The 24606-nt window shown below is 37.1% G+C and overlaps 1 protein-coding gene and 1 pseudogene across 4 annotated transcripts in view; one reads left to right on the plus strand and one right to left on the minus strand.

The window, feature by feature from the left end:
- The window catches only part of TRIM37 (tripartite motif containing 37), a 118790-nt gene that overhangs the window by 48640 nt on the left and 45544 nt on the right, over positions 1–24606 (minus strand). For 3 of the 4 annotated variants that reach the window (XM_036836472.1, XM_036836470.1, XM_036836469.1), the window contains 4 exons: positions 7826–8020; positions 5064–5178; positions 3954–4172; positions 2437–2573 (listed from right to left, as the gene is read on the minus strand). In XM_036836472.1, coding sequence (XP_036692367.1) covers positions 2437–2573; positions 3954–4172; positions 5064–5178; positions 7826–8020 — 666 coding nt within the window. The remainder of the gene's footprint in view (positions 1–2436; positions 2574–3953; positions 4173–5063; positions 5179–7825; positions 8021–24606) is intronic. The other variant, XM_036836471.1, reaches the window with a different exon arrangement.
- On the plus strand, positions 15325–16695 carry LOC118886546 (annotated as a pseudogene).

Below are 24606 nucleotides of genomic sequence, written 5' to 3' on the forward strand. Positions count from 1 at the left end.
CTATGCAGAGTGAAAAAAAGCCAGTCCCTAAGGGTTGCATACTGTATGATTCCATTTACATAACATTCTTTAAATGACAAAATTATAGAAATGGGGAAAACATGGGTAGTTGCAGGGGAGGAAGGTAGGTAGGGGGAAGTGGGTGTGGTATAAAACAGCAACATAAGAGATCCTTGTGGTGACTGAAATGTTCTGTATCTTGCTTATGTCACATCAATATCCTGGTTGTGATGTTGTACTATAGTTTTACAAGATGTTACTTACTACTGGGGAAAACTGGGCAAAGGGTATATGGGATCTCGTATTATTTCCTCCAACTGCAAGTGAATTTACAATTACCTCAAAATAAAAAGAAAAAAACAGCAGGAAGAAAATATAAAATACTATCATAGAAAGACTGAGGTGGAGGAAGAGAAGAAAGGCCTACTTGATAAATGTGTTCTAGTTAACTAAAAGCTGTTTATAATAACCATTATCCAAATCAACTGTGTATCTATTTCCCCATCTATACAAGGAACTGACCTTAATTTGTAAGAGCTAACAATTTATGATTCCCTAGATGCTCAAATTAGCTCAAGATTAACTGTGCTGTTTCTATGAATTATATAAAACAGTTTGGATCAAGATATTATTGTAGATGTATGTATATAAAGGGAACATAATCAAACACCTTCTAGTAGAAAAAGCATTAAAAAGTCAATCTAATGAGATGCTGTGAATCCAATTTTACTTAAAATCCAATTGCCCTCAAAACTACCTTGAAAAGAGTCAAGAGACCTAACAGTCAAAGGAATTAATTCAGATAGAACCATATATTGAAGCTATTATCAAGGTGGATTCCACTTTATAGAATCACCATCTAAAAGAATTTTCCATGTCAATTCAAATTAATCAGTTCTGTATATTTAAAAATATCACTAATAATGATTTCTGATTTGGTGACTTAAAGGCTTCACATTTTAACTAACCTTTTTAGGCAATTTGCCACGTATGCTAAAGAGGGAACATTAAGTGAAAAAGGTCTATTTTTGAGGAGCTAATTTGTGGAAATGGGGGTGAGGTCAAATAGGGGGTTTAAAACTCTCACCTTACTCTTGTGAAATGGCTGGTGCCAGGGCTGGGACAGAGAAAGTACAAGATGAACCTGGAATGTCTTGTAGTGCCAGAAAATTAGAAAGTGCTTATAAAATAATGAGGACATCTAGAAAGGACACAGGCGTTTTTAAAAGGCTGCCACTGGCCAAATCTGGGACAATCTGAGCAATAAATTATGATAGTAAGTGGATTAAATGATTTAAAAATTTGAAACTCCATGAGTCTATACTAATGAAATTAATTAGTTAATTAATGAATGGGGCAGAGGGGAAAGTTCTTCCTTAGAATTCCAATTAATAAACGCAGAAGGAATAATGGCATTAGAAAATCATCATTCAGCAATCAACACAGTAATCTTGTTCAAGCAAGAATCACCAATGAATGATAAAATTAGTGGACTAAAGTACAAGAAATAAGATATTTACTGTCTCCAAGTATGTCCCCACATGATACTTATTAATTACAAAGGGGAAAAGTAGAGAGATCTGGCAGACATCACCTTAACCAAGTATTCTAAATCAATCAGCCATAATGGGACAGATTGAAGACATGCGCCCTCCACTGTCCCCTCATATTGATGCACTGAAAAAGCTACATCATCACTTCTGTCTTATTCCTGCCAAAAGTGCATATGAGGAAATATCAGACTACTCCAAATTGAGGGACTTCCTACAAAATAACCTCTCTGTATTTCTCTGAAGTGTCAAAGTCATGAAAAACAAATTAAAAAAAAAAAGACTACACGAACCAGACTGAAGCAGATTAAAGAGTCTTAACAAAAAGCAACATGTGATCCTGAATTGGATCCTAAACCAGACAAAGGACATCACTGTCAAAATTTCTATAAGGTCATAGATTATAGTATTACATCAATGTTAACTTCCTGATTTTGATAATGGTACTGAAATTACATAAGAAACATACTTGTTTTTACAAGTACACATGAGAAGTATATTCACTTAATCTCAAATGTCTCACAAAAAAATTATATAGAGTGAGAGAGAGAAAAGAAACATAACAGAGCAAAATATTAAATTTGGGGAATTAATCTGGGCAAAGGAAATACGGGAATTCTGTTAATTTTTTTGCGACTTTTCTTAAATATGAAATAATTGCAAAATTAAAAGCTAAAGCAAAAACTAAAACTCAGTTTGGAACCCAGAGATGAGAGGGAGGAAATTAGTTCACTTTTCCCTTCAAGTTCCTTTATTTATTTATATAAGATACTGTAGATCAAGAAAAAAAAAATCCTTAATATCCACACTTTTAGGCCTAACTTAATATGCTTCTAATAATTACCACTTAGATGATTTATAGTGGCAGTTAACGTGAAACACTCACATGGTTTCTTCATCAATGTCATTTTCTTCCGTGTTACTTGTTGCTGTGGAACTGGCAGAAGAACTGCTGCCATCGAGATGATTTACTTCATCTTCACCAACAAGATCCAGATCCAGATCTCCATCTGAAAGCTCATGCTAGATTAAGGCAAAGAAAGAAGACTTCCATCTCAAATGTTTTCACTCAGCCCATGGCCCAAGCACCAGCACCAAAGAATAAGGTAATCATCAGAATTCTCCGCTCCTGTGCCTAGACTGCTGCGCCCTGTAGAGATAACTCACGTAACCACACTACCTGGTACCACTAATAAGTTATTTCTGCCAGTGTCAGCTGGGCCTTCGATATGACTGGAAATGCTTCATAAAGTCCACATCAGCTTCCTCACAAAGTAACATTTCAAACCATCACTCCTCGAGACCTATCTAACCTCTATCATCCTCAACGTGATTATAAAACCCTGTCACCCATCTACACAGAAAAACATATTGGCTATTAAGCATAAATGCCCACAACTTTCAGCTGCCCTACCTGCAAACTCCACCCTACCTTTAACTCATTCTATCAAAGGTTAACTGCTTCACCTGAGTGCTCCATTCCAACCTCTATTATCTCCTTAAATAAATGGTTTTGTTAATACTTGGACCTTATTTTCAATCTTTCTCCCCACTGGCTCCTTCATTATAACATATACCTGAAGCCTCAAAAAAAGCTTATCTCTCCATCTCTCTCTCACCTTAAACAATAACAACCACTTCTTGAAATCTCATTCTAGTTGTAGTTTAGCTGGGACAAAACCTGGCTATCTCCCAAAACCTAAATCATCCTACCTACATAGGCAATGATAAGGTACTTTAACTAGATTCAGTGAATGGAAAGCGGACACCTTTTTTTTTTTTTTAAGATTTTTAAAAAAAATGTATTTATTTTTGGCTGCATTGGGTCTTCGCTGCTGGGCACAGGCTTTCCCTAGTTGCGGTGAGTGGGGTCTACTCTTCGTTGCGGCATGCGGGCTTCTCATTGCAATGGCTCCTCCTGTTGCGGAGCATGGACTCTAGGCATGCGGGCTCAGTAGTTGTGGCTCCCGGATTCTATAGCGCAGGCTCAGTCCTTGTGGAGCACGGGCTTAGTTGCTCCGCAGCATGTGAGATCTTGGTGGACCACGGCTCGAACCCATGTCCCCTGCATCGGCAGGTGGATTCCCAACCACTGCACCACAAGCGAAGCCCCAGGACACATTTTAAAAATCCACAACTTACACAGCTTCTAGAATGTACATCACAGTTTGTTTTGTAGAATGTACAGTTTTCTATAATAAATTAATTTTTAGAACCCTGAAATAATTTTGATGCAACAACTTCTGACTTATTATTAACAGTTACAAAAGGGCATACACTAATAATGAAAATATAAGTGGACAAGATTTTCTGCACATTGATTCCCCCTCTCATATGTTGGAAACCATGATATCATTTCTCTTTTCAAACACAAAATGAATCTAAAATAGGTCTAATTATTACATGATAATCTTCATTCTGAATCTTCTCCTCATCTTCTTCATCCTCCTTGGCCTCTCTTACAGAAGGTGTAGTAGGACCACCTTGGAGAAGCATGTCAGCACATGATCCAGACTTCTTAGCTCGTGTCTCAGGAGTGTCATCATTTTGGGGGCTAAGATGATTATCTGGTGGTGACAAATCTCTTGATTTCTGAGTTCGAGACAACTCAATAGTAAGTCTCTTTTAAAACAAAACAACACAAACAGAGTCATAAGCAGTCCTCCACTTGTACAGTAAAATTATTTCAAGCAAAAAAAAAAAAAAAACAAACCATATATCCAGATGTTCATAAAACCATTTCCTGAATCATCTATCTCATACCTTCCTGAGTTTTGCTTATGGAAAAATGTATGACAAAGAAAAACTGCCCAATTTATTTTCATCTTTCTTCTCATTTCTAGCCCAAGCTACACAATTAGCAAACTGTGTAGTAAATACAGGCAGTTTAACTTAACATGAAAATTTTTGAAAATATTCATCTTTTCATCTCTCATATATTAACCACTCTCAGCACTTCAAACTTCTCATCGCATCCCCATATCCACTTGTAGAAAGAAACATTCCTTACATAATTTATTTTACCATTGTAAAATAAAAATTCATTAATCTGATCCTCCCCAGCGCTCAGTTAAACAATAGTGAGACTTCAAGATAGGGCAACATTCAATTGTTCCATAGCTTATAATCCTCTAAATTCAAAACAGCATGGGGAAGAGAAATACCCAAGTCACTGAGAGAAACACAGAGTTTGCCTCAACTAGAGAAGACCGCCCAATACAATTTTATGCAATGATGGAAATGTTCTACATCTGCAATTCCCAATACAAGCTAGCTACTGTAACTAAGGAACTGAATTTTTAATTTTAATTATGTCTACACAGCCACATGTGGCTAGTGGCTACTGAATTGGACAGTCCAGAATTAGAGGTTCAAAGGTAGTGAGAATAAAGAACAAGCGGATTTTTCTACAAACTTACAAACAGCAATAATATCCAAAATCTAATTACAAATGTAACACGCCGGTAAGACAATATGAAACACTAAAACCAAAATATATGTTTTTTTGCTTACCTCTTTAAGGTTATTTATTTGTTGGATATAGCTAGTCTGTGCAGCTTCCAATTGAGTAATATACCAATGCTGGTCCCGGCATTTTTGAAAGAAAGTTGGTGAACGAACCTGAAACCTTAAAAGAATAACTGCACATGAAAAATAATCCAAACAGTAAAATATTATGAACCAAGCCTTAAATCTATAACTATAAATTCTAGAATTTTAAGTTTACTTGATTACATTATAAGGCCAAAATTCAGAACTCAGGGCTCCTGGTATTTGCCATTTATATATGTAGTCCACAAATTATAATGACATATGGTTCTGAAAAGTCAGTTGTCTAAATTCAAACTATATTTTTCTAAAGAAATAACATTACACATCACAGTTAAACTTCCAAACTAATCTACTAAAACATATTTACTATAATAATCTAGCTCAAATACAGTGTTGATCATAAGCTGGGAAGAAGAAGACCATACTATGCAGGAAGGAGACAGCTAATGCCTTCCTTCTCCCTTCTTGCCTAGGTCAGACCCTAGTAAAATAGGTGAAGTTTGTTTTAGGCACTGCTCTTTTTCATTCCTTTTCTATCTCCCGTTCCCGTATTTCCTACTCCACAGCAAAAAAAAAAAAAAAAAAAAATCACGTAAAGGGTCAACTACCCAGGACTGCTTTACTGTCCCTCAAAGAGTTACATGCTCTGAATAACCTACATTCCCAACCCCATCCAGATAGCAGTTTAAAATCAAAACTCTCCATATATCACAATATGGCATATTTCAGCTACGGTTAGGAAAAAAACAAGTATCTCTATATATTAAAGCATATAAATGGATACACGATAGAATCTTGATCTCTTCAGAGTTATCTGTACTTTAAAAAAACTAATACTTATTAAAGCAAAAAAAAACCCGTCCCTACCTTTGTTAGATAGCTGAACATGACTCCATTTACATTACTATGACTCCAATAAAGAGATGACTAAGGTCATAAAAAATGGCTCTTTTGCAGGCTGGTAAAATTGGTATTTGAATAATTTTACAATCCTCTCTGGTTAAAGTGTGAAACAGGAACAAATTATTGATATTTCTTTTAGTGAATAATTTAAGAAAACCTAAAAGATTATAAAATGATACTAAAATAATCCCCCAAAAGAAGAGATGACAAAAACATGAATTTTTCTCTACACTCAAAATGCAATAATCTCTTTTTATACTTCCTTATTCTCCCAGAAAAGTTATGAAGAACACATAATAGTAAAGGGTGATATAACAGCAACTCATCCAGTATGCTCAAGGACAAAGAAATCAGAATAAGTGAAATTTAAGAGTATATTCAAATCTCTTTTAAGGAAAAAAGCTTTTAAAATTATTTGATGGAAACTTACTAAACTGTTAAACATTCTGAAACCACTCAGTTCAAAATATATTTGAATTTTTTTTTTTTAATTTTTAAATTTTTAAAATAAATTTATTTTATTTTTGGCTCCATCTGCATTGGGTCTTTGTTGCTGCGTGCAGGCTTTCTCTAGTTGCAGAGAGCGGGGGCTACTCTTCATTGTGATGCATGGGTTTCTCATTGTGGTGGCTTCTCTTGTTACAGAGCACGGGCTCTAGGCACGCACGGGCTTCAGTAGTCGTGGCTCGCAGGCTCTAGAGCGCAGGCTCAGTAGTTGTGGTGCATGGGCTTAGTTGCTCCACGGCATATGGGATCTTCCCAGACCAGGGATCAAACCTGTGTTTCCTGCATTAGCAGGCAGATTCTTAACCACTGTGCCACCAGGGAAGCCCCTGAATTTATTTATTTTTTAATACTCAAGCTCGCATTTTGATCATCAAATTAAACCACGGTGCAACGATGCCCCAAAACTGAATTATAAGGATTACCCCAATATTAAATAGGGCTGTAGCTTTATAGTCACTGTTTATGTTCTGTCCTTTCTTGCAAATAACACACCAACTACCATCACTTAGTTTATTTTCATCAGTTTTCATCTCTATTTCCTTACTTTTAATTTGCTGTTATCTAGAAGAAACTGAAAATCTTTTTGTTAAATTAAGCTTTCAAAACCAGTCATCCAAATATAATACACAATGTCAAGTGGAAAAAAATAATCACTTGATACCACACTATTCTTGGATTTCCAAATGGTGAGGTTGCTAGAAGTTCAATAGATAAATGGGACATTACCACATTTACTGGAAGTAGGAGTTTACTTTTTTTTTTTTAATTTATTTTTGGCCGCGTTGTGTCTTCGTTGCTGCACACGGGCTTTCTCTAGTTGCGGTGAGTGGCGGCTACTCTTGGTTGTGGTGCGTGGGCTTCTCATTGTGGTGGCTTGTTGCGGAGTATGGGCTGTAGGCACTTGGGCTTCAGTAGTTGTGGCGCATGGGCTCAGTAGTTGTGGCTTGCGGGCTCTAGAGCACAGGCTCAGTAGTTGTGGCGCACGGGCTTAGTTGCTCCGTGGCATGTGGGATCTTCCCAGACCAGGGCTCGATCCCGAGTCCCCTGCATTGGCAGGCGGATTCTTAACCACTGCGCCATCAGGGAAGCCCCAGTAGTTTACTTTTTATGGAACTACTAACTAGATGTCAAACACATTTCTGACTAACTTATTCACTGACCACACAGGACTTCTGAAATTAAATGGTTAAGAACATGGTAAGATTAGAGTTAGTATGAATTTCGATATTCATCTTTGTTAAGTGAAAAGACTTTAAAATTCTGATGACACTATTCCCTGTGATAAAAGCCATGATATAAATGTTTCCTATTACCTTAAAATCACCGTATCATTTTGTCGATTCAAGTATCCTTCATTTGCAAGTAAGTCCAAACGGAAAAATCGATTATAACCCCAACATTCTCCAACTTCAAAGTCAGATGCAAATTCTCGAATGATATTTTTGGTAGGATCATTGCAGGACTGATGAACCATCTCTACACGGTATTCGTATCTAAAATTGAAAAGACTATTAATATAGAGTTAGTAAAGCAAGAATAAATGACATCAAAACATTAAGGTAATTAAGTACCTAAGAAGAAACTTATTGATATACACAGCTACATGTCTTTCAGAAAGGACTGTCACAACAGTATTATAAATGGGCTACCACAATATGATTGGCACTAGGTCCTTCTTCCCCTTTAAAAATGTTTACCAATATAGCAGGTATAAAATACCACCTCAAATAATGAATAAATTTTGTATAAAATAGTACTTTCAAAGTTACACATTTTAGCAACACTATGTATTTTTCCATATATTCATTACCTATGTTTCCTCACAATGTTCTGCCATTTTCTTTGAGGTAAATAAATAATAAAATTTGAATACTCTGCTTTTTTTTTTCCAATTCAAGTTATCACAAATCAACTGTGTATTCAGCAATTCAAGCCTATAAAATTTTCTAATAGAAAATAAGTCTACAATGGGAAAGCCAGTACATTTAGATTGCCGTATCCTATATAGTATAAAACTCTCAAGTCTTCAGTCATTTTTACTAAGAAAGTACTGCTATTGCAAGAAAGAGAAGTGAAAAAATAAAGATCATCAGAAGGAACATCCAACAGTAGCCATAAAGCTTCTTTTTTAGTGGAGATAAACTTTTAAAAGAAAAACCCAATACCTCAGTCTGCTATTTCTGCTTGCAAAGGCAACAGAAAAAATTACAGCTCTTTATCTACAAATAAACGTAAGTACAGGCGACCCTTGAACAACCTAAGTTCAAATTGCAATGGTCCACTTAAATGTGAATTTTTTTTAAAATAGTAAATACTACAGTACTACACAATCTGCAGTTGTTTGAATCCAAGAATGTAGAACCATGGATACAGAGGAACCCAGGATAGGGAGGGCCAATTATAAGTTACATGCAGATTTTTGACTGTGTGGAGGGTTGGCGCCCCTAAGCCCTGCATTGTTCAAGGGTCAACCGTATTTAAGTACTGTCAAATGATTTTTATATTAGTATCTCTCACAGTGCATTATACAGATTGATGGCACAAACTAATACAAAAGCTGTGATATTTTGTCTGCCTAATTATTATGGCAGTTATAAGGCAAAGGGTGCCATTAAATGCCCAGAAATAAACCCCAATATCAGTGTGCAATTGATTTTTGACAAGCGTTCTGATTCAACAGGGAAAAAAAAGTTTCTTCAACAAACAGTGCTGAGGGAATTCCCTGGTGGCCCAGTGGCTGGGACTCTCTGCTTTCACTGCTGTGGGCCCAAGGTTCAATCCCTGGTCAAGCAACTGGGATCCCACCAAAACAAAACAAATCAAAACAACAACAAAAAACCCAAATGGTGCTGAGAAAATCTGATTGCTACGTGCAAATTTCACATACAAATTTCATATGTATATTTCATATACAACTTTCTAATTTCATATAAAAAAATTAACTCAAAATGGATCAATGACCTAAATGTAAGGGCTAAAACTATAAAACTCTTAGAAGAAAACACAGGGGTAAATATTCATGAATTCGAATTTGGCAATGGATTCGTAGATTTGACTCCAAAAGTATGAACAAGTAAAGAAAAAATAGGTAATTTGGACTTCGCAAAAATTTAAAATTTTTGTGTATCAGAGGACACTATCAAGAAAGCAAAAATACAGCCCACAGAATGGGAGAAAGTTTTCAAATCATATGTCTGATAAGGGTTTAGTATACAAAATGTAGAGAGAATTCTCAGAACTCAACAATTAAAAGACAAGCAACCTAATTTAATAATGGAAAATAGACTTGAATTTCAGACATTTCTCCAAAGAAGATATACAAATGGCCAAAAAAACAAATGAAAAGATGTTCAATTTCACTGGTCATTAAGGAAATGCAAGTCAAAACCACAATGAGATACCACTTCATATTCACTAGGATGGCTATAAAATGTAATCTGAAAATGGTAGGAACAGAGAATGGTGCAGCCACTGTGGAGAACAGTTTGGTAATTTCTCAAAATGTTAAAAACACAGAATTAACATATGCCCATATAGAAACTCATACATGAATATTTATAGCAGGATTATTCGTAATAGCCAAAAGATGGAAGCAACCCATATGTCAATCAACAGATGAACTGATAAACAAATGGAGGTCTATACATACAATGGAATATTGTTCAGCCATATAAAGGAATGAAGTTTTGATATGTGCTTCAACATTCGGTGAACCCTGAAAACACTATGCTAAGTAAACAGAAGCCAAATATAAACGATCCCAAACTGTATGAACTTTTATATGAAATATCCAGAATAGGCAAATACAAAGAGAAAGCAGAGTAGTAGTTGTCTAGGATTGGGGGAAGGAAGGGATGGGTACGAGGTGTGCTAGGATGATGAAAACATTCTGAAACTAGAGAGAGGTGGTGACTGTACAACACTGGAAATGCACTAAGTTCCACTGAATTGTGTATTTTTTATTTATTTATTTTTGGCTGCGTTGGGTCTTCGTTGCGCGCGGGCTTTTCTCTAGTTGAGGCGAGTGGGGGCTACTCTTCGTTGCGGTGCGCGGGCTTCTCATTGTGGTGGCTTCTCTTGTTGCAGAGCAAGGGCTCCAGGCGCACGGGCTTCAGTAGTTGTGGCGCACGAGCTTAGTTGCTCCGTGGCACGTGGGATCTTCCCGGACCAGGGCTCGAACCCGTGTCTCCTGCGTTGGCAGGCGGATTCTTAACCACTGCGCCACCAGGAAGTCCTTAAATTGTGTATTTTTAAATGGTTAATTACATATTATATGAATCTCACCTCAAAAAAAAACTTTACTTTTATTTTAAAAATGAGTAGTAAAAAAATTCAAAATTCAGAGAAACAACCAAGAATATTGAAAATCTAAGGAGAAAGACATTAATGCAGATGGTTAAATACATCCAGGATCAAGACAGGTAAAAGTTTAAAATCAATATAGAACACTTTGTGAAAAATCAGTTTTTTATATGAAAAAGCATATAATGTTTGAAAAAAGATCATTGTTTCATCTGCATTAGTTCTTTAAAATCATGACAGAGATATACCTATGTTTCTATTAAATACAGCAATTAATCCAAGTTAAATTATTTATACAGCATCTCAATCCTAATCTTAGATAAAACTAAAACCTCAAATTTGAATATTCCAACTTAAATTCCCTTCTTTTATCACACTGAAAGTCTGAATGAATTTAACAATTATTAACTTAAAATTTTAGTCTCATTAATATTACTCCCCAAGGGAAAGTTCTACTCTTTGCTTAAGCAACTCAAAGAAATTTCCTTCTCTAAAATAAAAGTCAGATCAGTAAATACTGTTAAGAGTCAATTCAAGGATGTCACTCATGCACAAATTTCCTCAGATGGCTTCCCTGGTGGCACAGTGGTTGAGAATCTGCCTGCCAATGCAGGGGACACGGGTTCGAGCCCTGGTCTGGGAAGATCTCACATGCCGCAAAGCATCTAGGCCCGTGAGCCACAACTACTGAGCCTGCACGTCTGGAGCCTGTGCTCCGCAAAAAGAGAGGCCGCGACAGTGAGAGGCCCGCGCACCGCGATGAAGAGTGACCCTGACCCCACTTGCCACAACTAGAGAAAGCCCTCGCACAGAAACGAAGACCCAACACAGCCAAAAATAAATAAATAAATTAATTAATTTAAAAAAAAATTTCCTCAGAAAGCCTACACAGGTGTATTATAACACACACAGTGAGAAAGATATTTAAGTATAATGAAATTATGAAAGTACTTCTGCAGGGCCCCAAGTGTTATTAAAATCTACTAGATAATACAATGATTTACTTTTTTATTTCATATTTTGACAGTAAAACTACCTCACTGTTAAACTCTCAATTCTGTAATTGAATGACGTTTCAATAATTAATAAGAAAGTATTCAAGACTCTTCTCTAGTCTTGCCCAAGTGTTAAGAGAATTAACAGGTAATAAGGGAATTCCCTGGCGGTCCAGTGGTTAGGACTCTGCACTTTCACTGCCGAGGGCACGGGCTCAATCCCTGGTCAGGGAACTAATATCCCACAAGCTGCATGGCGTGGCCAGGAGAAAAAAAAAAAAAAAGATGATAAGATGTCTGTTTTTATCCAAATAGAACATTCTTATTAAGGTATTCAGATAATATCTAACAAATACACAAATTCTAATCTCTTTCAACCTTAGTATCCTGAATGATAATATTTCATTACCACTGATAATGTCATTACTGCTTATACGACAATGTAAACTTTAAGTTCCCGAAGTGTATATGTCAACAATAAAAGCACCCAAGATGAAACCTGTACCAAACACAATAGAAATGTCACAAAACCTACATATCAGTAAGAGAAGGAGAATCTTCCCAAGGCAAGAAACAGAGGTACAGACACATCTTGTTTTATTGTGTTTTTGCTTTATTGTACTTCACAGATATTACATTTTTACACATTGAAGGTTTGTGGCAACCTTACATCAAACAAGTCTATTGGCTCCACTTTTCCAACAGCATTTGGTCACTTCATGTCTGTGTCATTTTGGTAATTCTCACAATATTTCAAACTTTTACATTATTATTGTTACATTTGTTGTCATGATCTGTGACCAGTGACCTTTGATGGAATTGTTTTGGAGCGCCACAAACCACACCCATATAAGACGACAAACTTAACTGATCTATGTTACGTGTGTTCTGATTGCTTCACCTATCAGCCATCTGTCCTGCCTCCCCGCCCATCTCTTTCTCTCTTCTTGGGCCTTCCTATTCCCTGAGACACAACAATATTGAAATTAGGCCAATTAATAACTCTACAATGGCCTCTAAGTGTTCAAGTGAAAGAAAAAGTCACATGTCTTACTTTAAATTAAAAGCTAGAAATGATTAAGGTTAGTGAGGAAGACACGTTGAAAGCCAAGATAGGCCGAAAGTTAGGCCTCTTGTGCCAAACAGTTAGCCAAGTTGTGAATGAAAAGGAAAAATTCTTACAGGAAATTAAAAAGCGCTACTCCAGTGAAAACATGATTAAGAAAGCTAAACAGTGTTATTGCTGACATGAAGAAAGTTTTAGTGGTCTAGATAGAAGACCAAACCAGCTACAACACTCCCTTAAGCCAAAAGCTTAGTCCACAGTAAGGCCCTAACTCTCAATTCTACGAAGGCTGAGAGAGGCAAGGAAGCAGTAGAAGAAACGTCTGAAGCTAGCAGAGGTGGCTCATAAGCTTGAAGCAAAGAAGCTGCCTCCATATCATAAGAGTGCAAAGCTGGCATAGAAGCTGCAACAAGTCATCCAGGAGAAGTAAATGCCTGGATCCGAAGTGTCCAAGGACATGCTGACTCTCTTGTCAGGAGCTAAGGTAAGCTGGTGCCTTAAAAGTTGAAGCTAATGCTCATTTACCATTCTGAAAATCCTAGAGCCCTTAAGAATTATGTTAAATTTACTCTGCCTGTGCTCTATAAAGAGAACAACAAAGCCTGATGACAGCCCATCTCTTTACGTATGGTTAAATGAATATTTTAAACCCACTTGAGATTTACTGCTCTGCAAAGAAAGATTTTTTGCAAAATATTACTGCTCATTGACAATGCACCTACCTGGTCACCCAAGCGCTCTGATGGAGATGTACAAGGTTAATGTTGTTTTCATGCCTGCTAACACACATCCATTCTGCAGCCCACAGATCAAGGAGTAATTCTGACTTTCAAGTCTTAGTATTTAAGAAATATATTTCGTAAGGCAATAGCTGCCGTAGATAGTGATTGCTCTGATGGATCTGGGCAAAGTAAATTGAAAACCTTCTGGAAAGGATTCACCGTTCTAGATGCCATTAAGATCATTCATGATTTGTGGGAAGAGGTCAAAATATCAACATTAAGAAGACTTTGGAAGAACTTGATTCCAAACCTCACAGATGACTTTGAGCAGTTCAAGAACTCAGTGGAGGAAGTAACTGCAGATATTGTAAAAATAGCAAGAGAATGAGAATCAGAAGTAGAGCCTGAAGATGTGACTGAATTGCTACAATCTCATGATAAAACTTTAACAGATGAGGAGTTGCTTTTTATGGATAAGCAAAAAAAAAACAAAAACAAAACAGGGTTTCTTGAAATGGAATCTACTTCCAGGTGAAGATGCTGTGAAGATTGTTGAAATGACAACAAAGGATTTAGAATATTACATCAACTTAGTTGATAAAGCAGAGTCAGGGTTTGAGAGGATTGAATCCAAATCTGAAAGAAGTTCTACTGTGGGTAAAATACTATCAAACAGCACTGCATGCTACAGAGAAGTCATTCGTGAAAGGACGAGTCAATCAATGCAGCAAACTTTACTGCTGTCTTTTTTTTTTTTTTTTTTTTTAAATTAATTTATTTATTTATTGTTTATGGCTGTGTTGGGTCTTCGTTTCTGTGCGAGGGCTTTCCCTAGTTGCAGCAAGCGGGGGCCACTCTTCATCGCGGTGCGCGGGCCTCTCACTATCGCGGCCTCTCTTGCTGCGGAGCACAGGCTCCAGATGCGCAGGCTCAGTAGTTGTGGCTCACGGGCCCAGTTGCTCCGCGGCATGTGGGATCTTCCCAGACCAGGGCACGAACTCGTGTCCCCTGCATTGGCAGGCAGATTCTCAACCACTGCGCCACCAGGGAAGCCCTTTACTGCTGTCTTGTTTAAAGAAATTGCTACCCCCACCCCAGCCTTCAGCAACCACCACCCTGATCAGTCAGCAGCCATCAACACTGAGGCAAGACCCTCCACCAGCAAAAAGATTACGACTCAGTGGTGGTTAGCATTTTAGAGCAATGAAGTATTTTTAAATTAAGGTACGTACATTGTCTTTTTTTCAGACATACAGCTAGTGCACACTTAATAGACTGTAGTATCATTTAAACATAACTTTTATATGCACCAAAAAAGCAAAAAATTCATGTAACTTGCTTTACTGTGGTGGTCTAGAACCAAACCTGCAATATCTTGAAGTATGCCTATATATAGGAAATAAATTAATCACGAGACAAGAAGAGAACCAAGATTAACGGTAGCAACGGGGTTACAAACAAAATCCTATAATCACTAAACTTTTTATAATTCTGCCCAAGATCAACCACCTTTCCAATCACAAGGGCTGATTTCAGGGAATAAAACAGAGCTTGGTGGTTAAGAACAAAGAATACAGAGAAAGAAAAATCTATGTTAAAAAGACTGCACCTTGGGAACTTTCCAGAACGCTTGGTGAAAAGGCTGAGGAGCGGCGGCTGCCCGAGCTGCGCACGGCAACGCGCTCCTTCCCGCTCCCCCACACCGGCATCAGCCCCCTCACCTCACCGGCTGTAGGAAATGGTGAAAGAAACCACTTATTATGATGTTTTGGGGGTCAAACCCAATGCCACCCAAGAATTGAAAAAGGCTTACAGGAAACTGGCCTTGAAGTACCACCCTGATAAGAATCCAAATGAAGGAGAGAAGTTTAAACAGATTTCTCAAGCTTACGAAGTGCTCTCTGATGCAAAGAAAAGGGAATTATATGACAAAGGAGGAGAGCAGGCAATTAAAGAAGGTGGAGCAGGTGGCGGTTTTGGCTCCCCCATGGACATCTTTGATATGTTTTTTGGAGGAGGAGGCAGGATGCAGAGAGAAAAGAGAGGTAAAAATGTTGTGCATCAACTCACAGTAACCTTAGAAGATTTATATAATGGTGCAACAAGAAAACTAGCTCTGCAAAAGAATGTGATTTGTGACAAATGTGAAGGCCGAGGTGGTAAGAAAGGAGCAGTAGAGTGCTGTCCCAATTGCCGAGGTACTGGCATGCAAATGAGAATTCATCAGATAGGACCTGGAATGGTTCAGCAAATTCAGTCTGTCTGCATGGAGTGCCAAGGCCATGGGGAGCAGATCAGTCCTAAAGATAGATGTAAAAGCTGCAATGGAAGGAAGATAGTTTGAGAGAAGAAAATTCTAGAAGTTCATATTGACAAAGGCATGAAAGATGGCCAGAAGATAACACTCCATGGTGAAGGAGACCAAGAACCAGGACTGGAGCCAGGAGATATTATCATCGTTTTAGATCAGAAGGACCATGCTGTTTTTACTCAACGAGGAGAAGACCTTTTCATATGTATGGACATACAGCTGGTTGAGGCACTGTGTGGCTTCCAAAAGCCAATATCTACTCTTGACCACCGAACCACAGTCATCACTTCTCATCCAGGTCAGATTGTCAAGCATGGAGATATCAAGTGTGTGCTAAATGAAGGCATGCCAATTTATCGTAGACCATATGAAAAGGGTCGCCTAATCATTGAACTTAAGGTAACCTTTCCTGAGAATGGCTTTCTCTCCCTGGATAAACTCTCTTTGCTGGAAAAACTCCTACCTGAGAGGAAGGAAGTGGAAGAGACTGATGAAATGGACCAGGTAGAACTAGTGGACTTTGATCCGAATCAGGAAAGACGGCGCCATTACAATGGAGAAGCATACGAGCATGATGAACATCATCCTCGGGGTGGTGTTCAGTGTCAGACCTCCTAATGGGGCCAGTGAATAACACTCACTGCTGGCATTTTATTTGCAGTAGTGATTGAGTGAAGGACTATAATCATAATATGCTCACTACTTGCTATTGTTTGTTTTAATATTCAACTATAGTAGTGTTTTAAAAGTTAAATGAAGAATGAACTCGAATATAAAAGCTCTGACTTTGCCCTGTATGTATGATGACTTCAGTGTGTAAGATAAGTTTAATACTTGTAAAAACTACTTTAAAAAATTTCCCCTAGCATTTGTTAGGCCATACTTTGTATTTGATTTCAGCTATGTACATGGAATAGCTTAGACTGAAATGCCAGGTATATGTATTGGCTTCAGTGTATGACCCTTAATTGTTAAGCTATGAGTTAAAACTGTATTTAACTGGCAGTCAGACAAAGAATTTGTAGAGAAGTGTTGGTCTGTATAGTGGTATTAAGTGGGATTCATTGTGATGCCTCTGCATTTATTCTATTGCCTCAACTGTTACTTGAAGATGGCATGCTATATAATTTAATTTAGCCTGTGGTATCAGTGATAGAAATGATACCTTTCTAAAGAAAGGGTTTATCATATAACGTGCTGCTTCTTGAGGGCTTGCACTTGTAGAATTGCATTCCCTTCTGCTGTGCCATCTTTTTTTTAATATATCTAGCTATTGGTCCTGGTTACTTTTTTTTTTCTTCCTTCTCTTTGGACCACAGTGAGCCTTAGAGTAGTCACTTCTGGAGCAGGGTAACTTAGAGGTTAGAGTGATGAGACCTTTACATGGAGAAGTAATTTGCATGTATGAGTTAGGAAGGTGTTTTGCAGGTATGTTACAGGCTTACTTTAAACCATTTAACTTATGCTCCAAAGTAACTGTAATTTAATGTTGGTAGAATAGCAAATTATGAATAGCTTTAATTGTATGTTTAAAGTCATATGTTCACAAGCTTAAAACTGGATATCAGAATTTAAGCAATTCTTGAAATGTATCAATGTCTCAATATACTGATTCAAAGCATGAAAAAAAAACAAAACTGCACCTTAACAATGCTGAACTTGAGTGACTAACTTAGCTATGATATTTCCATCTGTGAAATGGGAGTGATAAATAGCATTTAACAGCTCATGAAGTGGTAGTAAAGCAAAATGAGTTATACAAGGCACAGTGCATAGCACAAAGTATATATTCAGCAGATGTTAGCTGTTATAATAACAATACAGGTAAGCCCACTGTTTCAGATCACACAGGAGATTTGGAACAGAGCTATGACTAAAACATACTTACAACTCAGAGGCCAGAATCCTTTCCATATTACTAGCATTATTCATAGTTTGACTCACCAGTCATGGCAAGAATATTCTGCACTAAGGTTAGTCTATGTCAGAAGTTGTGTCACTGGGGGTCAGTTCCCATGATCCTTTCAGTGATCCAAAAAGTCAAAACTATCTTCATGATAACGTTAGGTTGTTATTTGCCTTTTTCGCAGTGTTTGACATTTGCACTAACGGTGCAAAAGCAACGGTAGTTAAAATGTACCAGTAATCATTATATTATTCACTGCTACACACTTTCAGATGGGGAAAAAATTTTTTCAATGTCTCTCAAGAACGTCTTTGGGCTTCCCTGGTGGCACGTGGTTAAGAATCCGCCTGCCAATGCAGGGGACACTGGTTCGAGCCCTGGTCCAGGAAGATCCCACATGCCGCGGAGCAACTAAGCCCATGCACCACAACTACTGAGCCTGTGCTCTAGAGCCCGTGAGCCACAACTACTGAGCCCACGTGCCACAACTACTGAAGCTTGCACGCCTAGAGCCCGTGCTCCGCAACAAGAGAAGCCACCACAATGAGAAGCCCGTGCACCGCAACGAAAAGTAGCCCTGCTCGCCGCAACTAGAGAAAGCCCATGCGCGGCAATGAAGACCCAACATGGCCAAAAATAAATAAAATAAATAAATTTTTTTAAAAAAGAATGTCTTTGAAGAAGTAGTAAAAATGATAAATGTTATTAAACCTCAATGCTTGGTGTCACAAATGGGAAATATACATAAAGTACTTATGCTGCATTGTGATATGCAATGGTTGCCTTGGAAAAATGACTTTGTTCAGCTGAGTTCCAAGATCATCAGTCACTTTTTTTGTGAAACCTCAAATTCAGAGAACTGACAAACAATGGTTATTTGGTTGTGGATACCCAGCAGACATTTTCTGTGCCAAAACAACTACGGAAAAGAACTGTCAGTGTTTGTTGCCCATGATAAAACACACTTTCAAGCGAAAAAACATAATCCTGGAAAATTTGTATGTACCACATGAGCTTAAAAGCTTTCCAATACTTCAAGACTTTCGTTGTGAAAACGGTGATATCAATAAATGTGACTGATACTGCATAATGAAATGTGTCAACACTACTTAGTAAGTCGTTATTTTCCAAATGATTAATCCATGTTGTTACAAAATCATGCATGAGTAAAAGATCCATGCAAAGTATAAGACAGACCAATGACATTTTAGTTGTTGTTTTTTTGAGTAAAACAGCTTTAACGAAGTGTAACTGAAATGTATAATTTGGTAAGTTTCACACATATTTATATATTTATATATACCCATAAAACCATCACCATTATGACAATCAAGATACTAAACATATCCATCATCCCCAAAGTTGCCTCTGCCTTTTGTAATTCTTCCCTCTTACCTTCTCCCTCCACCCTCCACCCAACCTGAGCCCAGCCTGTCCCGTCTCTAAGCAACCGCACACCTGCATTCTGTCACTATAGATTAGTTTGCATTTTTCTAGAGGTTTATGTAAGTGGAATCATATATATGTGCTCTTTTTTATCTGGCTGCTTTCACTAAGAATAATTAATTTAAAAGTCATTCCTAGGGACTTCCCTGGTGGTGGATAAGACTGCGTGCTTCCAACGCAGGGGGCTTGGGTTCGATCCCTGGTAGGGGAACTAGATCCCACAGGCATGCCGCAACTAAGAGTCCACATGCTACAACTAAAAGATCCTGTAACTAAGACCTGGCACAGCCAAAATAAATAAGTAAATATTAAAAAAATAAGAAATAAAAAAATAAGTCATTCTTATTGTTGCACGTATCAACAGTTCACTACTTTTTATTGCTGAGTGTTATTCCACTGTATAGACATACCAAAATTTGCTTATCCAGTCATCTGTTGGTGGCAGTTAGGGTTGATTTTATTTGGCTATTCCAAATAAAGTTACCATGAACATTTCTGGAAGTCTCTGAATGGACATCTAGTTCCTTTTCTCTGGGGTGAATATCTAGGAGTGGTTTAGCTGAGTCACACAGTAAGTGTATGTTTAACTTTTTAACAAATCACCAAATGGTTTACAAAAGTGGTTGTATCACTTTACATTCCCACCAGAAACATATAAGACTTCAAATTTCTCTATATTCTTGCCAACATGTGGTATGATCTTTGTAATTATAGCCACTCTAATAGGACACAGTGGTGTTGTAGATAAATTTCTTTTTTTTTTAATTTACTATTTTTTTTATTTCTTTATTTTATTTATTTATTTTTGGCTGCGTTGGGTCTTCATTGCTGCGTGCAGACCTTCTCTAGTTGTGGAGAGCAGGGGCTATTCTTCGCTGTGGTGCACGGGCTTCTCATTGCAGTGGCTTCTCTTTGTTGCAGAGCACGGGCTCTAGGAGCGCGGGCTTCAGTAGCTGTGGCTCGCGGGCTCTAGAGTGCAGGCTCAGTAGTTATGGCGCACGGGCTTAGTTGCTCCGTGGCATGTGGGATCCTCCTGGACCAGGGATCAAACCCGTGACCCGTGCATTGGCAGGAGGATTCTTAACCACTGCGCCACCAGGGAAGTCCTGTAGATAAATTTCTGTTTCCCTAATGATTTATACTATTAAACATCTTACACAGGATTATTTTGCCATCCATAAATCTTCTTTAGTGGGGTGTCTGACAAACTATTTGCCCTTACGGAAAAGAGACCTTGTTTTTTTTTTTTATTGTTGAATTTCAAATTCCTTATATATTCTTTTTTTTTTTTTTTTTTTTTTTTTTAAAGCACTTTTCTTTTTATAGCTACTTTATTTATTTATTTTATTTTATTTTTGGCTGTGTTGGGTCTTCGGTTCATGCGAGGGCTTTCTCTAGTTGAGGCAAGCGGGGGCCACTCTTCATCGCGGTGCGCGGGCCCCTCACTATCGCGGCCCCTCCCGTCGCGGGGCACAGGCTCCAGACGCGCAGGCTCAGTAGTCCTTATATATTCTTGATACAAATCCACATAATTTGAAGAAGAGAACTTTACAATTCTCATGATGTCTAATTTACAAATGTGTTTCTTTATGGATTGTGTTTTTGCATTGTAACTAAACTATCATTGCCCAACCCAAAGGAAAATTTTCTCCTATGTTGTCTCCAGTAAGTTTTATTGTTTTAGGATTTAAATCTAGGTCTATGATCAATTTTCAGTAAGTTTAAGTATATAGTGTGAGGTATGGATCCAAGTTCAATTTTTCTGCATATGTATAGCCAAATGTTCAAGCACAATTTGTTGAAAAGACTACACTTTCCCCATAGCACTGTCTTTGCATCTTTGCCAAAAAATAGTTTCCTAATGAATGTGTGTTTATTTCTAGAATCGTAGTACAGGTATTCCCCATTTTCGAACATTCTCTTTATGCCACTTAACTTTTACAAAAGGACCTATACTAGTACTTGTTTTTGCTAACCAAAAGAAATCTGAAGAGAAATTTTGTTTCTACAAAAAAAGCTGAAAAGTGAAAACAGCATTCAGTGCTTATTTTGTAGAAAGCCATTATAGAGGCATGCTCCAAGCAGCAAGAGTGGCACCGCCAAGCTCCTTCCCTGGGAATCATACCCAGCATCTCAGTATCAAGCCACCATAGCTTTGAACTGTGTCTGTGAGTATCTATGCTTTGTCCTGATATATTTTGTGCATCCATTAGCAAGATGCGTCCAAAGGTAATTGTTCCTTCACTTTATGCCATTTCAGCCTACAAAAGGTTTCATAGGACCACTCTACTTTTGGATAGTGGAAGAAATCTGTATATTCCATTCTTCATCTGTCTATTCTTATGCTAATACTATGTTGTATTATGCTGATACTGTGGCCTTATTATAAATCTTAGTCATATAGTATTAGCCCTCAAATTTTGTTATCCTTTTGATTTCAATGATTTTCTCTACAGCATTTGTTTATTTCATTGTACTCTTTGATCTTTATTTCCTTTCTTCTGTTTACTTTCCATTTAACTTCTTCTTCTTTCTAGTTTATTAAAGTAGACATTGACATCACTGATTTAAGGCCTTTCTGCTTTTCACTTATGTAGGCATTTAGTGCTATAAATTTCCCCCTACCTACTGCTTTAGCAGCATTCTACAAATTCTGGTATGTTGTGTTTTCATTTTAATTCAGTTTAAAACACTTAAAAAAAACCTCTTATAATCTCCTCTTTGATCCAGGGGTTATTTAGAAGCGTGTTATTTAACTTTAAAATATGTCAGATTTTCAAAATATCTGTTACTAATATCTAAATTAATTCCATTATGGTAAAAAAAATCCGAATGATTTGAATACTTATGAATTTACTGAGACATGTTCTATGTTCCAGAATATGGTCTTTCTTGGTAAATATTCTGTGCACATGTAAGAATAATTTGTATTCTGCTACTGTTGGATCACATGGTCTATAAATGTCAATCAGGTCAGGTTGGTTGATAGTGCTGTTCAAATGCACTATATCCTTGATGATTTCTGCCTACCTGTTATATCAATTGAGAGAATAGTTTTTGTCTATTTCTCCTTATACTTCTATCAGTTTTTGTTTCATGTATTTTGAAGATCTGTTATCAGGGTATAAACAGAAATGTTTATAGTCGTTATATGTCCTCTTCATTAACTGATCCTTTTATCACTATGAAATAAACTTCTTTATCTCTGGTAATATGCTTTCCTTTGAAATCTACTTTGATATTAAAACAACATTTCCAACTTGGTTTTGATTAGTACTAGTATGGTATATCTTTACATTTAAAGTATGCTTCTTGGGGTTAGCATACACTTGAGTTTTGCTTTTTTAGGCAATCGGACAATCTCTGCCTTTTAATTGGGGGTGTTCAGACCATTTATAGTACCACGTCTTGGTATCTGTCCCATCCGTTTTTTGTTACCTGTTATCTTTTCCTGCCTTCCTTAAGATTAGGATTTGTTTCAATTTTATCCCCTTTGTTGCTTTATAAACTAAATATCTTTGTCATTTTAGCAGTGGCTTTATAGTTTATAGTTGTGGGAGGCTGAACAGTGTCCCCAAGATATCAATATCCTAATCCCTGGAACGTGTGAATGGGAATATACAGTTGTGATTAAGCCAAGGATCCTGAGATGAGGGGACTATCCTGGAACATCCATGTGGACCCAGAATGTAACCATGAGTGTCACTGTAAGAGGAAAGAAGAGGAAGATTCGACAGAGACAAAAAAAGATAAGGCCATGTGACCAAAGGCAGAGACAGGAGTGACATGGTCACAAGCCCAGAAATGCTGGCAGCGAGCAGAAGCTGAAGGAGGCAAGAAATGGACCTCCCTTAGTGTCTCTGGAGCTAGTACAGCCCTGCTGAAACCTCGATTTTGGCCTAGCAATAGTTTTTGGATTTCTGGCCTCCAAAATTGTGAGGGAAATTTTTTCTATTGTTTTAAGCTGCCAAATTTGTGGTAATTTGTTACAGCAGGCAACAGAAAGTAATAGGATAGTACATATCTTTAACTTATCACAGTCTAGCTTTAATTGTTATTATAACACTTCACATATACTGTCAGAATCTTACATTATACTTCCATGCTCTACTCTTTTGGCCTTTATACAGCTGTTGTTATCATGTATTTTGCTTCTACATATGTTAAAAATCCCAAAATACAATGTTATAATTTTTGATTAAACAGTCAATTATCATTTAAAATTACTTTGGTAACAGAAAAAAAAATTTTATTTATCCAGGTAATTTCCATTTCTGATGCTCTTCATTTCTTTGTTTAGATTCAGAGGTCCAACTGGTATTATTTTCCTTCTATTTGTAGCATGCACTTTAACATTTCTTATAGTCCAGGTCTGAAAATGTCTTAGTTTCACTATATTTTTTAAAATATATTTTTGCTGATTATAGAATTCTAGGTTAATATTTCTTTCTTTCAATCCTTTAAAAAATGTTGCTGTATTATCATTTCACTTGTATTGTTTCCAGTGAGAAACCTGATCTCACCCTTATCTTTGTGCCTCTAAACATAACATCTTTTTTTTCACTGCCAGTTTAAGATTTTTTTATCACTGGCTTTGAGCAATTTGATTATCATGTGCTTTGGTGTTTTCTTCATGCTTCATGTGCTTGTAGTTCACTGAACTTCCTCGATCTGTGGATTTAAAGCTTTCATCAAGTTCGGAAAGTATTTACTTTTTTCTTCCCATCCCCTCCTTTGAGGACTCCAGATATCTGTACATTAAGCTACTTCAAGCTGTTTTTCAGTTTTGGAATTCATTTTTCTATGTTCACATTTTGAATAGTTTCTACTGCTAACGCCTTCAAGTTCATTAATCTTTTCTTCTGCAATGTCTAATCTGTCGTTCATGCCATCCAGTGTATTTTTCATTTCAAATATAGTTCATTCTCAAGAAGTTCAATTTGGGTCTTTTATATCTTCCATATCTCTATTTAACTTCTGAACAAATGGAGTGGTTATAAAAACTGTCTTAAATATTCTCTCGTAATTCTCACATGAGAATCCAGTTGTCTTTTTTTAAGCCATACGAAGATTTCCAAAAACGCAAAACAGTACAAGTTTTCTCATCAAATATTATTTTGCTTTAGAGAAAGTTACTATTCATTGAAATGTTATTTATGTTAATATGCAACAGGTTTATTATTATAAGTGAATTAATTTTTAAAATTTGTTTCAATTTCTAATTCAGAAAATACCAATAGATATAACCCACATTAAAAAAACAAGCAAAAAAACAGTTCTTGCTCCATTTAAATTGACTGATTACTCTCCTCAGTATTGGTTATGTCTTCCTGCCCCTTTGCATGC

This window comes from Balaenoptera musculus, chromosome 20 (genome assembly GCF_009873245.2).
Source record: "Balaenoptera musculus isolate JJ_BM4_2016_0621 chromosome 20, mBalMus1.pri.v3, whole genome shotgun sequence".
Lineage (NCBI taxonomy): Eukaryota > Metazoa > Chordata > Mammalia > Artiodactyla > Balaenopteridae > Balaenoptera > Balaenoptera musculus.